At 38.2% G+C, this 15,804-nt stretch overlaps 2 protein-coding genes across 3 annotated transcripts in view; one reads left to right on the top strand and one right to left on the bottom strand.

Moving 5' to 3' along the window:
* GTF3A (general transcription factor IIIA) overlaps positions 1-5,834 on the top strand; it is a 19,069-nt gene extending 13,235 nt beyond the window's left edge. The window contains exons 6-9 of one of the 2 annotated variants that reach the window (XM_043990660.1): positions 2,503-2,583; positions 4,344-4,573; positions 5,102-5,152; positions 5,582-5,834. In XM_043990660.1, coding sequence (XP_043846595.1) covers positions 2,503-2,583; positions 4,344-4,573; positions 5,102-5,152; positions 5,582-5,734 — 515 coding nt within the window. In that variant the 3' untranslated portion in view covers positions 5,735-5,834. Of the gene's footprint in view, positions 1-2,502; positions 2,584-4,343; positions 4,574-5,098; positions 5,153-5,581 lie in introns of both variants that reach the window. The other variant, XM_043990659.1, reaches the window with a different exon arrangement.
* Positions 5,803-15,804, bottom strand: MTIF3 (mitochondrial translational initiation factor 3). The gene is made up of 4 exons (XM_043990661.1): positions 15,701-15,804; positions 12,784-13,247; positions 10,338-10,492; positions 5,803-6,042 (listed from the first exon to the last, which is right to left on the bottom strand). Exons 2-4 carry the CDS (start codon positions 13,244-13,246, stop codon positions 5,821-5,823), a joined length of 840 nt encoding a protein of 279 aa, XP_043846596.1. The 5' UTR covers position 13,247; positions 15,701-15,804; the 3' UTR covers positions 5,803-5,820.

Here is a 15,804-nt window from a genome sequence, read left to right as displayed (position 1 = left end):
AAGAAAAAATACTATATACATTTCAAAAATATCTTAATATTGTTATGGGTTTATTTTTCAATATATTAAGTGACTTTAAAGGAGACAGCATGGAGTGGTGGATAGCAGAGTAAGCCTTGGAATCAGGAAAAGCTGGGTTCAGATATTGGTTCTGACATATTCTGGTACTGTGAACCTGAACAATTCACTTAAACCTCATCGGAATTATCTAAAACTAGGTTGCAAAGTAATTGCTAATCTGCATTGAAAGAGAAAATTTACTCACTACAAGCTCTGTATACCAGTGATATCACAGGTCATAGGTCTGGACTTCCTGCTTACCCCTTTTCCCCCTAACTCCCCAGAATAAGTTTAAAGTGTTCATGCAAATCTTCACAGGTTTCTCTGTAACCATCCCTCTCCTTAGTTCTTATGAAACAATAATATTCTATTACATTAATATACCATAATTTGTTCAGCCAGCCCCCAGATATTGGACATACCCTCTTTGTTTTCAGTTCTTTGCTAAAGCAAAAAGAGCTGCTACAAATTTTTTTTTTTTAATTATGGGCATTTTTCTTCTTTCTTTGCTATCTTTGGTGAATAAGCCCTAGACTTTTTAGGGGGTATTTTAAATAAGGTTCTGAGAAGCTGAGAGTATAATCCTTTCTATTCATTTTGTTACTTGCTATTATTTATTATTTCTATTTGTATTATTATTTTTCTATTTGTTTCTAAATAACAACAGTGTGTCTTCAGAATAATCCAGTCTTGGTGCTTTATGAATTTCTAAGTCCATATGTTGGAATTGGGTGCCATTGAGAAATTCACTATTCTCCTTTTGCCTCATGCTAATGCATAGAATTGGAAGCTTATGAGAGGGAGAAAACCCAGCTGGGTAGGTCAGCAATTCTAAGCCTAAGGGCTTTTGTTTATGTAGGGTCAATGCAAGGACTACTGGATGGGGGTAAGAATGTAGGTAGACAGTCCATGAAAACAAACCTGACATATACATCCACTAACACCATACTCTTATAAGAAATAATGACCTCAATAATGGAAAAGAAATTCATGGTTTGTGTTTTTTTCATAACAGTATAATCGTGGTTTTAGAGCTAAATAAAGATCTTAAAGATCACTGAGTCCAACCTCTTCATTTTATAGGTAAGGAAACTGAGGCAATAGAGGTTAGAAAGACCAAGGGTCTTTCTAACATAGCTATTTGGTGTCTGAGGCAGGATCTGAACTTGGGTCTTGTTCCTGGTTCCAAGCCCATTAGTACGATACTAGTCAAACTAATGAGGAAATACTTTATAGAGCTAGGCAAAATAACAACAGTGTATTTGGAGGGAACTAATGGGGGAATGAAGGGGGGAATAGCACTTGCAGACTTCCAATTCTAGTAAGCAATAATCAAACTTATTTGGTTAAAAATAGAAAAGTGCATCATTGAAACAGACTAATTTCATTGGGAGCTTAACTGTTTTACAAGAACTTCTGAGAAACTATAGAAAAGTAGTCTGGGAGAAAAAAGGTTTGGACATGATCTTATGCCAGTTATGGCTCAAATAGAAACTAATCCCTGTGGGCAAGAATTGGCTTAGAAAACCACAAATTAACATTATGTTGTATTCTATTTGTATTTTTTTTTGTTAAACATTTCCCAGTTACATTTAATCTTAAACCATATAAGTTCTAAATGAACTCAACTTGAAAGGTCACATCATTAAATAAGATTAATTTTAAATTTTATTTAAAAATAAAACTAAAGCAGTGGAGGAATCTGTACAGTTATAACCAAGGGGAGAACTGTTAACCCAGTAGGGTAGTTTCCTTTCTTAAACTAGCTGCATTGATTTTGTTTATGCAAAAGTCTTCAATTTCATATAATCAAAATTAACTATCTTAACTTTTGTGGTCTCCTTAACCCTAACTTGCTTCTTCCCTGCCCTTCCATTTTTTGGTTTAGATCTATAATTCCCCATTGAGGAGACTCATCTTCCAATGAAGATTGGTCATTTCTTTGCAGTTTAAAGTCTTAGAGCATTTCCTGGAGGACTGAGAAGTTAGGTGACTTATTGTATGTGTCAAAGATGTGACTCCAAAGCTGCCCTCTATCCTCTAAGCCATGCTATCTCTCTCCAATTCTCAGAGAGAGGATGTGTGTGTGTGTGTGTGTGTGCGCGCGCGCATGTGTACATGTATGTATGAGATATGTATACATATATATGTATGTAGTTTAAGAATATATTGTTATATATTCAAATGAATCTGTGATTTTACTTATTTGAACGTCTTCCAATGATACAAGATCAGATCTCATCCTATCCATACCTGCCATTCTTTTCAACTCTTGGCAGGTTCTTCATAAGTTTACTTCCATAAGTTCGCCCAAGATGCTAGGAGCACCTTCTTTTTTATAAAATTGGTATCACATAATCTCTGCATTTATCTAATAATTTAGTAAATCTGTTGATGGAAATGATCTATACTAAACTGACAGTGTACCACTTTTAAAAATAGGATATATGTGCCAAAAGAGTTGTTCCTTTGTGGCAAAAACGTGGACAGAGCTATTGAAACACATGAAGGAAACTCATCAAGGTAATAATAAATTACATATATTACATAATGTTAATTGTCATATTATAACAAGATGGTGAACTAGATTTTTTTCTCCAGGCCCCACTAAATGCCTCCCCCACAAAAAAAGTCCATCCAAAAGAGTAATTATGTACCATAGGTAGAATACAGGTAGGACGGAAAGCAAGAACCCTAACAAAATAACAGCATAATACCTTAACAGGGGAGATTGATAATACTTAAATGCTCATTCAGCACTCCTCCATCAGCTTCCATCTTCCAATAGAGTGTACAAACTGACCCAAAGGCTTGTACCTAAGACGCACAAAGGAATTTCCATCCTGTTGAAGAGCTTGTCGGAACCCCCACCCACCCACTGCCCATCCCCGACACTACTGCACCAACCAGAAGACTGCCTATCTGGTGGGGATGGGCAAATTAGAGGGGATGGGGAGATTGGGTTTTCTTCTATCTGGGATGGCTTCTGTGTTAGGGAATTTGCATGCAGAGTCTGCCAATATCTACCCTCAGGTAAGGGGCCAGTTTGAGTGGCTGCACTAAACCCTGAAGGAAAGAAAACTTAAATCTGATTGGGGCCAGGCCTGTCCTCCCAGAAGCTACTATGCTACTTACAGCAGAGACTGAGCAAATTACCTAATATTGGAGGAGGCTGAGGCAGTTCTACATGGTTATATAGTTATATGTACCATTAAAGAGGGAAGGAGTCAGAAAGTGATTGATGGGAATATTATGAGAAAAGACTAAAACCAATAAAAGTTTCAAAGGAAAGAAAATTCTGTAAGATCATAAAACAAAAGAAATTGAGTCAGTACCTGATAAACACAGAATCTTGTGGAATCCTAAGAGAATATAGGTAAACAATAAGCTATTCCAGAATGGTTCATGAAAAATTAAAATTACATTAAAAGGATAACAAAAAAGAACAAATGTTATACCTTACAACCTGCACAGCAGAAATAATTAGCAATATAGAAAAACTTGAATCCATGATATCAAGTCTCTTCAAAGAAAGATCAATGAATTGGGCACGCAACTGAAAAAAGCTAGAAAACAAATTTTAATAATCCAATTAAAGATCAAAATTAAAATTCTGAAAATCAGTGGAACACATAAAGAACTTATGGAATCTGAATGCAGATGAAAGCATACTGCTTTCTTATTTTTCTTGGGGTTTTGGGGTCTGTTTTCTATTATAACATGACTATCATGGAAATATATTTTGCATGACTGTACATGTATAACCCTTTATCAAACTGCTTGCCTTCTCAATGAAGGAGAAGGGGTTAGAGGGCAGGAGAGAATTTGGCACTCAAGATTGTAGAAAACAAAGGTTAAAAATTGGTTTTACTTGAAGTGGAAAAAAATATAATAATAAAAAAAAGATGCCATGTTTCCAGTCACCACATTGGGGTCTTTATTTCAAGGGAATGGGATAAACAAACTCTCTGGATTATATAGTGTGGAAATCTTGACAAGATTTAGAAAAAAAGTCATTGATTGATAGATATGGAAAACTGGATTAGGGTTCCCTCAAATGAGGTAATATTTGTAAAAGCATATAGTCAGCGCTAATATAAATGTTCATTCCCTTCTCCCCTCTGTATTGCCTTAATTAAAAATTATATTGATCTTAATTAACACTTCACAGTTCAGGATCTGAGTCACATAACTTAGGACTGCTTTATTCCTTATGATCCAGAAAAATTTGTAACTTAGCCTAGTTTTACACTTGTGTTCTCTTCCTTCCCTGTCCTAAACAGAGGCGATAACATGTGATCTATGTGGAAAAACCTTTAAACGCAAAGACCACCTTAAGCAGCATAAGAAAATACATGCTCCAGAACGGGAGGTGTACCGATGTCTAAGAGAAGGCTGTGGCAGATCATACACGACTGTGTTCAATCTTCAAAGCCATATTCTTTCCTTTCATGAGGAACAGCGCCCATTTATTTGTGAGCATGCTGGCTGTGGAAAATCATTCGCCATGAAAGTAAGTTGTCATTTTTCCTTATGGCCAGCTACTAAACATTCAGTGAATCTGGCTAAGCAGTCTTATCATTAATGGGAAAACCTGTATGAACTGATGCAAAGTGAAGTGAGTAGAACCAGAATAACAACTTAAATAATGACCATATGATGAAATTACTGCTATTATTATATGTTCACTTAGACTTTGGGTTACTTTTTCTGGACATTTATTGATACATAGGGATAAAAAAAACCCAAACCCTGGCATTATGGAGCACGTGTAATAAGGTCAAGTTTATTAGCTGGAATACACAGATGTAGTCATTCATTCCTTGCTTGAGACTGGCCTTCCTAGACTGTTGGCTTATTAGCTTTTGAGTTCTATTTTTCTGGAACTCTCCCTTTTAATGTTTTTATGGAAGCAATTAATATTGGGAGAGGCTGAGATTTTTTGAGGTTTTTAACTCAACGTTTTTATTAGGTTCAGAATTTGAATATAAAGAATACCTGGTTTTAACTTTTCTCCCTCCCATCCCCTTCATTGCAGCAGAGTCTTACAAGACATGCCGTTATGCATGATCCTGACAAGAGAAAATTAAAAGTAAGTTGGAACTTATGAAAAGTGTGATTTCATGTTAACATATAACTTAAGACAGGTTTATTTCTCTGTTCCTTGCTTTTAATTTGATGCTGACTTTAGCTCTTAAGAGGAGACAATGTTGGGAGACAGGAATATGGTTAAGTGCTGTGGTATCAGGAAGATTTGGGTTCAAGTTCTTTTTCTGACACATACTGGCTGTGTGACCAGGGGCACATGACTTGACTTCTCAGACCCCTGGGCAGCTTTCTAAGTAAGTTATCCATGGATAAGTTGCCCACCTAGCTGTACTGGTAGGAAATCTTTACAACATTCAACAAAAAGAAACACTTATGACATATTTAAATTTCAAGAAGTCACTTAAATGTATAAAAATTACCCAAAGAAATGTCTGTATGGATGTGTGATTGACTTTATTTTAAATTCCCAAAGGTGAAACGACCCTCTGGAAAACGGAGCCTGGCCTCTCGCCTCAGTGGATACATTCCTCCCAAAATTAAAGAAACATTGCCTAAAAATGACAAGTCATCAGACTGTTTTGAAGAAAACATGCTCTCAACTGTTGCAACGCTGACTCTTGGCTAAATATCACATATGTAGATTTATGTAAATAGCTTTTTTATTAAAAAAATATGTTCCTTCTCGTCCTTAAAATTTTATATTAAAATACATCATTGCTGCAGAATATTTGATTCTGTATTATCACGATTTTCTTTATTCAGAGTGTCTCTATTTGTTTGAGTCTCTTTACTTCTTCTATATTCATTCATCTCTTTATTACTCAAGTGGCGAAAAACACAGGTTGCAGCTCTTCCACTTTTTGTGGTCTTGGGCTTGGATGCAAAAGTAGCTAGTTCAGGCATAGTCTTGAGAATTTTATTAAAGAACTCTTCCTAAAAAATAAGCAAAATCAAGTTTACATGTAGTTCCTTGTCTTATGTACTTTTTCATGTCAAAACATAAATATCTGTAAAAATTAGGATTGTCAAGTATTTCCTGATCCTATATCAGATGTGACCCAAACTAAATACTATGGAGTTTGGATTGTGATGTGATTCTTTTCCTCACAGAGCTTAGGTATTATAGGAAAGCTGAGGTTGAAAAATCTAGATGTGATTTTGATCAGCTAAAGCACCAGGTATCCTGACCAACACTGGCAAATAATGTGCCCTGACTTTAAACACTGCTGCCAATCACAAAATAATTGCTACAAATTAGGAGCAGAAAATCATAAGTGAACATCACCTGATAGAGAAATATTCCTTTTAAGAAGTTTCTAACCTGTTTGGTAGGGGCCACTGGTACCCAAAGATAGCAAGAGGCTAAAGGGTTAAGTGCTATGAATGATTTCCTTATGGTGGCTGTGAGTGAAAGTAACAGTGGTGTATGGTGGTGCATGTGTATGGCAGAGATTTGGGAGGGTATGACAAGGTTTCAGAAAACCTGCTATATTGCCAAATGTTCTATTTCTCCCCCACCTTTATGCTTCAAAAGATAGGGAGGGGCAGCAAGATGGCGCAGTGAATAAAGCACCGGCCCTGGATTCAGGAAGACCTGAGTTCAAATCCAGCCTCAGACACTTGACACTAGCTGTGTGACTCTGGGCAAGTCACTTAACCCTCATTGCCCTGCAAAAAAACCCCCAAAAAACCAAAAAAGACCCCCCCCCCAAAATAGGGAGACACTTGTGGGGCATGGCTCCCTCTTCCTCCATCCACTAGGAAGGTGCTCCTGTCAATGAGGAAGGTATGGGAAGATTTGACAAAAAAGAAAGGTGGTATTACAAATTACAAAATCACATAATATCAAGACTACAAATATTTTATTTTAAGCTTTTATAAGATGAATTCAGACCTCCCATGGAAATACCTCCTGAGGAAACTTTGTATGGAATATGTTTTGCCTAATGTACTTTTAAACAGCATTTAAAAACATGAAGCAAGGTAAACCATTGTATGAATAATATGCATTGACACAGAAGCGAAGATTAATTATTGATACATGTAGCATGGTTAATTGAAAAGAGGCTCCCAGAGGAAATTTACCTACATAGATCTAATTTAGTTCAGTAAGTGGTTACTATGGGCAAGGAGCTGCCTGACTTGCATTAACTTTTGACTGGAAAAATAAATTCATTTTAAAAAATCCTAAGTTATGAACCTTTTTTATATAACCATGTGTTGATAATGTCAGAGAACCTTGAGCAAAGTCCAATGGCCAAACCAAAAACATCATGAGACAATAATGCTTACATGACCTAGCAATATCCAGTATTGTGGAATTGATTCTAGCTGTCTTCATTATATCTAAGTTAATTTAAGGAAAGCTTAATCATCAACCTAATAATAATAACCTAATAATAGAATTAATTAGCTCTTAGATTTTTTTATCTGAACATCCTTTCTATAATATCAAATTTAAGCTTTGCACAACCAAGCTCCTTTACTTTTGCACAAATTATTTCTATTCCATAGTCCTCTATTTCTCTTAATGGTACCAACAATCATCCTAACATACCTAGTCTTGTAACCATGGAGGCATCTTTAACTTTTGTCCTTCTCTACACCCCGCCCCCCCTCCACCTCCCCAATTCAATCACTCTTTATATTGGGTCTTTATCCTTTTGTTCCTATTCCCACTGTGATTTAGATCCTTGTTCCCTCACATGGATTACTGAAATTGCCTTTTAGTTGGTCTCAATATCCTCAATTTTTCAGGAACTCAAAACATGATTATACTTTAAGACCTCAATTCTTTGCATTTGACCCTCTTCTTTCAATAGTCTCCCTTAGGAATCTTATCCATTCCTATAGCACCTCTATACCAATGATCTGTACATAATCTTCCATCCTTAATCTTCCATCCTTCACCCCACCCCAAACACCCCAAATTGAAAGAAAGAACCATGTATGGTTTTATCTTTGTTTCCTGTGCACTGATTGGGGGGGGGGGGGGCAGGGCGCAGCTCCAAGTATAGAAAGTCCCTTCACTGATAGAGATTGGCAACACCTGTGTAGTTTATAGTTTCAGTTACCTGAAGCACTCAGGGCAGGACTTGACAAAGACCTTCCTCATTCTGTAACAGGCCCCTTATGCGTCTCTAACTCACACAGCTTGCACACAATAAGTGCTTAATTGACAGATTTTTTTCCCCCATTGAATCAATTTTGTCTGATGTCTGACCTCCTCTTCTAGAATATAAGCTTCTGGAAAGCAGTTAATATATCTTCAGAGACCATATTTCTGAACTAAAAAAATTAGAATACATAGCCTCACAAAGCTTAGCACTTTTGTAAAGCCTTCTTAAAAGTAGACTTATTTTCTCAAAAGTAGGACTGTCATGAAAATCCTGGACTAGCCTGACTTAAGTCTATCTGACAGATCAGATTCAGATTCCTTTCCTTCCTCTTTAACACCTAGCAATAGCTTGCACATAGTAGCTATGTATTAGATATCTCTTGAATATATGAATGGTCTTTTGTACATTCTGACACTTTATCTTCACAAATTTTCTGTCAGATGAGGCAGTTTTTCTATTTCTAATTATATGTGGAGAAACTAAAGGACCAAGAGGTTAAGTGACCCATTTACTATTAACCCATTTACTTTTCTTAAGACCAGGGATCTCAAAGCCAGAATGCTGGCTGTTGCCCCCAAATCCTTTTGTTCAGATAAATATGTAGTTGAGATTAACAAGACTTTGTGAAAAGTATTAGCTAGTAGAAGTAATACAACTGTAATGTGCAATTCAGATATATAATTTTAATTTGAGAACACTATCACACCATGCTTCCTCCTACCTTAATTAATTATACACTAGTCTGTTACTGTCCTCTTTTAGGTGTTTAATTATTTAAGCCTTTTTGGAAATGAGCTCGGTGTAAATCTTGAGTAAATCCAATTAATCAGTTGTGCACTTCCAATTTAATATAACAATCTACACCAACTTATAATTAATGAAAACCTATAGAATAAGCAAAGTTATTAAAAAGTGAAGGCCAAGTAACCAAAAGATAAAATGCACTGAGCTTGAAATGACAAAGAGTGGCAACCTCTAACTATCTCTAAGGACAACACTGTATCTGTACTCAGCAAGACCAAATTCTGGAACGGCAGATTGGTCTTAAGCCTCCTTTCAAAGGGGGGGGGAGGGGGGAGAAGGGCTGCAGGTAATGAGGAGGTAACTGCCAGGAATTGGAAGCAGCTATTCTTGACAGGTGGCATGCTTTATCTCCTACCTCCAAACCTGCTTAGTTACCATTGCGCCAGGTGGTGCCTACAGCACAGGACTTGGAATGAGGAACTGCATTCAAATTCTGACCAATATGCCCAATCCCCATTCTCCACTGCCTCTCTATCACCTCCAGCATCAAATATAAAATCCTGTTAGGCATTCACAGCCCTTCACAATGGGCTCCCCCCGACTTTTCTTTTTCTTTCTTTTTTTTTTTTTTTAGTGAGGCAATTGGGGTTAAGTGACTTGCCCAGGGTCACACAGCTAGTAAGTGTTAAGTGTCTGAGGCCGGATTTGAACTCAGGTACTCCTGACTCCAGGGCCGGTGCTCTATCCACTTCGACACCTAGCTGCCCCCCCCCCCCCACTTTTCTTACCTTTTTGTACTTTACTCTGCTCCAATTCTGCAGTATGGTGACAACTCCACCTCCTGATTCTAGGCACTGTCTCCATCCCAAAGGCCTAGGATTCTCTCCCTCATCTCCACCTCCTTGCTTCCAAGGCCCACTGCCCCCCCCTTCCCCCAATCCCCCCAAGCTTCAGCTAAATCCAATTTTAGCTAACTTTAGCTAATTCTACAGGAAGCCTTTCCTGATCTCTAATGCTTGTGCCCTCCTTCTATTTATTATCCCCAATTTATCCTATCTCTATCTTGTTTGTACATGGTTGCTGCCATGTTTTCTGCCCCATTAGACTGTGAGTTCCTTGATAGCAGGCACTGGGTTTTGTCTTTGTATTGATTAGTGCCTGGCACATAGTACAAATACTGACTAGCCCTGGGCAGGTCATTTAACCTTTTGGTGTCCCAGTTCCCTCATTAGCTTTAAATATGTGATCCTGATACTATTTAAATAATGACCCAGCAGCTAACATTTACAATTAAATGTTTGGACACTTTCAGTTGCATGTAATTTTATCTTAGTCTTAAAAGTGTTTATACCTGATACTACTTACCATGTTATCTTCTGGGTCTGCAGTTTTCCCTTTCTTTATTGTAATTTGGACTTGATATTTTTTCTCAATCCATTGATGAATCTGTTTCATTTTGGTGTCCAAATCGTGTTGTGCAATATTTGAAGAAAAGGTCAATTCCTTTAACTGAGGAGGTCCTAATTAAAGACAATGATATTTGCAAGCTTACTATTAATGAGATAGGGCTGAATCTCTCTCTAGTTATCACCATCATACTTTAAAAGATATGCAAGTGCAGCATTGTTAATATTTCTTCCAGTGATGCAGACCGCAACTTTTCCCATGCTTCCACAGTTTTGAGTTGCTGCACTAAAGAAAAAAAAAAGTTAACTTTGTGATGAACCCTCTACTGACACAACTTTCAAAACTTACCTTGGCTAGTCTTGCAACCACAGTTGGAGGCCAGAACTGTACTCCAAAGCTCACACTCTGTCGGCATACTCTTTGAGAATTGCATCACTGCTACAATTTTTGCCTGTTAATCCACTTCCTTTTTTTTTAGACCAAGGATCCAAATTGCTAGTTGCTATCCCATACAAGATAATACCTTTTGTTCCATGCTGATGTAACTGGATAAACAAAAAAGGAATCTGAATACTACTTTGGTGGAAGAAAATAATGATGTTTTGTTTTTACTGTGATTTCTAGTTTTCAAACTACTTTTGCAGAATTTCACCATATTGCAAAAGATAACCAAGACAAATTATTATTTTACAAATGGGGATACTGGCTCAGAAAGATTAAACAGTTTATTCCAAATTCACTGTCTAGTGTGATAAAATAATGGAATTTGGCAGACACCCAGGGGTCTTACCTGATTGATTTAGTCTTGTTTGAATTGGGTGAGAATGAGAAACTAAGTACCTACTTAAGGATGATTGGATGGGGACCACATCTGGCTGGCCCTGAGTGACATGTTGGTGTATTATTGAGGTCAGCAAGAGACCACTCTCAATCAATCATCTTGAAGGACCTCCCCTTTGGGGGAAGGAGAGAGAAACTAGGAAGGGGACACTAGCTCATAGAGGAAGTCTTTTTTTGGTGAGGAGGAGGTGGCATATGGCGGCAGAGGGAGAATAGGAGTCCCCTGGTTTGGTGGTGAGAGATTTCACGTGGGCTCCTAGGAAAGGAAATTGATTTCTTTCTCTCTAGCTATACCAAATTAGATCTAAGTTAGGACTTCCATGCTATAAGGAATCTGTTCTCAATCTCTCTCTCTCTCTTCATTAACTTATATATTTTAATAAATCTTTAAAAGCCTAAACTCTTGCTGAATTTATCAGTGATTTTAGTCAGCTTCCTCACCCCACCCCCAAGACTGGGGGTGGGGGTGGGGCAGATTAGGACCCACAATTTAGATTTTAAACAATACACTAGGAAGAGGCAGAGTAAAAAATAAAGCTCATATCTCCTAACTGTAAGGGGCTAAAATTCTAGCTATACTGTCTAAAATATCTAATGAGTGGTTGCCAATAAATTATAAGCTTTAGCAAGAGTTAGACTTTTAAGCATTTATTAAGGAGAATAAGAATTTGGTAAAGAGAGAGAGAAAGGCCTAGATTCTTCTATCTATTAAAGGGAGAACATATTTCCAGCTCCCTTCTCCACCAGAGTCCTCAGGAAAAAGAGCGAGTCAGAGCACCAGCCTCCCCCTTCTTAACCTCCCACAAGCAAACATCACTTCCTGACGCCAAAGAAAAGACGCATGGTCTTGCCCTCAGTGACCTTCATCTCATGGCAGAGCTTTTCTACAGTAATTCTCCAGCAGGTGGTGTCATTCCAATCGTTACATAACTCTAGGTTCAGTGTACTTTGCTCTCTAAAAGGCTTTACTGTTATAAGCATTTAATAAATTAGTAAATATTTTAATGTTAACAACACAAATAATACTGAGTACCTATCTGATTGTGCACAATAGTAAACTGAGAGGATGTCCTGGGGGCAGCTAGGTGGTGTAGTGGATAAAGCACCAACCCTGGTTTCAGGAGGACCTGAGTTCAAAGTTCAGGAGGACCTGGCCTCAAACACTTGACATTTACTAGCTGTGTGACCCTGGGCAAGTCACTTAACCATCATTGCCCCACCAAAACCAAAACAAAACAAAACAAAACAAAAAAAGAATGTCTTTAACCCCTAGGAATTTATGAGAAAAGAAAAATACCTAATAAGGACCTTCTTCCTTCCCTTAATGGCAAGAAAGTACTTGTGTGGATACTTTTGCTTAATCTTTTTTTTTTTAAACAGAGATGTTATGAGATGGTAAGGAAGAAATGGAGACCAAAAAAAAAAAAAAGTCTGATTGAAATGAGAAAAACAGTAAAGTGAGAAATGGAAAAGGAAGTAAGACTTCCCAGACAGATGACTTGAGACATACTTATAATCGTTACAATTTCCAAGAGCAGTTTGACATGATTAGTAAAATACCCACCAGTTTTTGATTGAACTTTTTTTTTCTCTCTAAGTTGAAGCTGTTCTTCATGAATCTGGCTGCCTGTCATTAGCTGGTACACTGGAGGATCTGCATCAGCTTTCCGTAAAACAAGTCTCAGGTTTTGTTCCTCCATTAGACGAATCACTTCAGCTCGGTGCATCGTTCCTAAATTGTTCCCATTGCCATCAAATAGCTGAAGAATTCGGTGATGAATTTTTCTCCCAACATTGCCAAAAGTTGGTTTTGACATTTTTTTTTTCATGTCCATTTTATCTTCTGTGTTTCCAGCAGTACAAAATGCCTTAGCATATTCTGGCAGAGGTAGTCTTTTGACAACAGTGATATCCCCAAACTGTACTAGTGCTGCCTTTTGCACAATCTGTGTACCAAAATATCTAACATTGCAGTTAATTCCAGTTTTCACAGTCTGATGGACGAACTTCCTCATAAGGGCTGTCATTCTAAGAAATCAGGGAGACAAAGTTATTAAAATTCAACAATTTTTTTCCCCTTTAAGCCAGCACTGTGGCATCAGACTGTACTAGTGTACTATAAACTCCCCTAGGGTTAGGAATTTTTTTGTCAATATCTCCAATGCCTGGCATAGTGCTGTAAGCATTATAGGCCTTTAATGTTTGTTGAATTGAAATGATCAATAACCAATTGTTTACTTAAACACCACCTAGTCAGATGAGTTATTTTGGTGTTGCAGCACCTAGGCCAGTGTCTTAAAAGTAGAAGCTCAGGGGCAGCTTGGTGGTGCAGTGGATAGAGCACCATCCGGCCTCACACTTGACACTTACTAGCTGTGTGACCCTGGGCAAGTCACTTAACCCCAACTGCCTCACCAAAAAAAAAAAAAAGTAGAAGCTCAACAGATAGTTTTTGAATAAAACAATCAACTGAATATTTTGGGTCTATCAAAGCCTTCCCCCGCCCCCCCCCCCCAGAACAGTAGTTCAATGTTTATTTCACTGTCATGAAAGTACTTAAGATAGTAGCAATAAATAGAAAAATGTTTTTAATTTATTTGGGGACAAATATTCCTGAATTTAAAATAAAGCATATTACTAAATGTCATTGGAAACCTGTTTTAATCCCCAAAGAATAAGTTTGCGCCTATAAGGAAAAACTACAGGTATTTACATTTTTTTTAATAGCACAGATTTTTCTGGGATAAAATTATGCTTATGGATTTTAAATACTGTATGTAAACCACCAAATAACTATCATGTGAAGGGGGTGGGAAGAGTCATAGGAAATGTTATTGGTTTGTATTGTCATAATGCAAAATGAATTAGCTACTTACAAGCAGATAGTAATAGATAACACACATAATTTAAAGAAAGATCTAGAGAGAAAAATGTTTTGTCATAACCTTTTCACTGTTTATGCAATGCTTTTTATTTGGCTAACATTCATAGTTAAGGTATTTCTTATCTTAACATGTTACCCATAGAAGTTCTAGTGGACTCAATATTATATAAGTCCAATATAGCCAATAAATATTGACCAGCTAAGTTGATACACTATTACAAAATGCCTCACTTGCTCAGCACCAACAGAGCTTTGGAAGGAGATCCTGATATAAGCAGTCTTGGCTACACTGTTACTGAGCTATTGAATCCTGCTTTCATTTGCATGTTTCTGGTTTTGCCCACACACAGAGAAAGGAAAGCACTCCTACTTAAATAATAAATGCTCACTAAGAGCTAAGCAGAGAAACTAAGTGAAAGGAAAACCCAGGTTTTCTTTTCTTTCCACACAATGATCTAGTGTTTATAATTCGAGTCAAGTTGCCTAACCTCTTTCACTTCTTTACCTGCAAAAGAGATAATTCACATTTCCATAGTGCTTAAAGGTTTATCAAGTGTTTTCCTCAGAACTAGATGATACTATAAATATTAATCTCCTCATTTGACATGTGAGGAGACTGAGGTATCAGGGAGATAAATTGAGTTATTCAATCTTACAAAACCAGTGTGTTACAGGATCTGAACATAGGTCTCCTGACTCCAAGCACTCAGATAAAATGTAAAAAGACCTTTCAGAATTTTGGATAAAGCCCTAACATAAAGATGCTACAGGAAGCACTTTCTAGTTCCAAACTTAGCGAGACTACCCTTTTGCATTCTCTGTAGCTTTGTTTCTTAGCCTAGATGGCAAAGCCAAAACACTTAAGAGCATATAAATTGAAAGGTAGCTCTGCATTCTATTTCCTTCGGAAACTTGATGTCATGAGGGTATCCAAGAAAAATAGAACTTCATTTATTTCTCTTCTGGAAGGCTTTCCTTCCAGGATATATAGGATAAAGCAAAAGGGCAATATTAGGGGAAATGTGCCTGTTTCATTTTAATTTTTTTAACCCTAAGTTTACCATCGCCTCGCCTCCACTCAGATATGATGTCCAATTCACCGTCAGAACTTTCAAGATCGCCCATCCTCAAAGCCCTTCTACCCCTTCTCTCCTATCTGGTCCGATGAAGCCAAAGGCTTCCCTTTCCACACCTACTATCATCGCCATGTGTCACCTACTCTTTTCACCTGCTGTTACCTGCCTAACGGGTCTTCCTGCCTTCAGACCTTCTCTGCACATCACCTTCCCTGCATTCACCTCAAAAACCTACAGTGGGTCCCCATTGCCTAGCAGTGCAGTTGTATGTGCTCGGGAGATGCTTGTGGATTGGCGCAGGAACGTCCCTCCAGCAGCCGGCAAGGTCAGGCCTGCCGGGGAAGTATCCGGGCGCAGGGTCCGAGGGTCCGCGGCTTTGCCTGAAGCACGAAGGGAGGGAGGCGGGCTACCCCCCACTTCCGGACGCCGGCCCGTGGGCCCTCGCAGCCTGCTTGCGCCCCGGTGGGGCGGGTCTTCCCCACACTCGCCCACCCGGGGCTGCGACCTCGGGTTCGGGTTACCTGATGAGGGACTGAAGGTACGGGCTGAATTAGCCGCCGCAGCGCCGGAAGCGGAGGAGCCCGGTGGCTTCCCGTAGTGGGGCTTCCTCTCGCAGAGCTTAAAG

This window comes from Dromiciops gliroides, chromosome 3 (assembly GCF_019393635.1).
Source record: "Dromiciops gliroides isolate mDroGli1 chromosome 3, mDroGli1.pri, whole genome shotgun sequence".
Lineage (NCBI taxonomy): Eukaryota > Metazoa > Chordata > Mammalia > Microbiotheria > Microbiotheriidae > Dromiciops > Dromiciops gliroides.
This window is presented reverse-complemented; position numbering and strand designations above follow the sequence as displayed.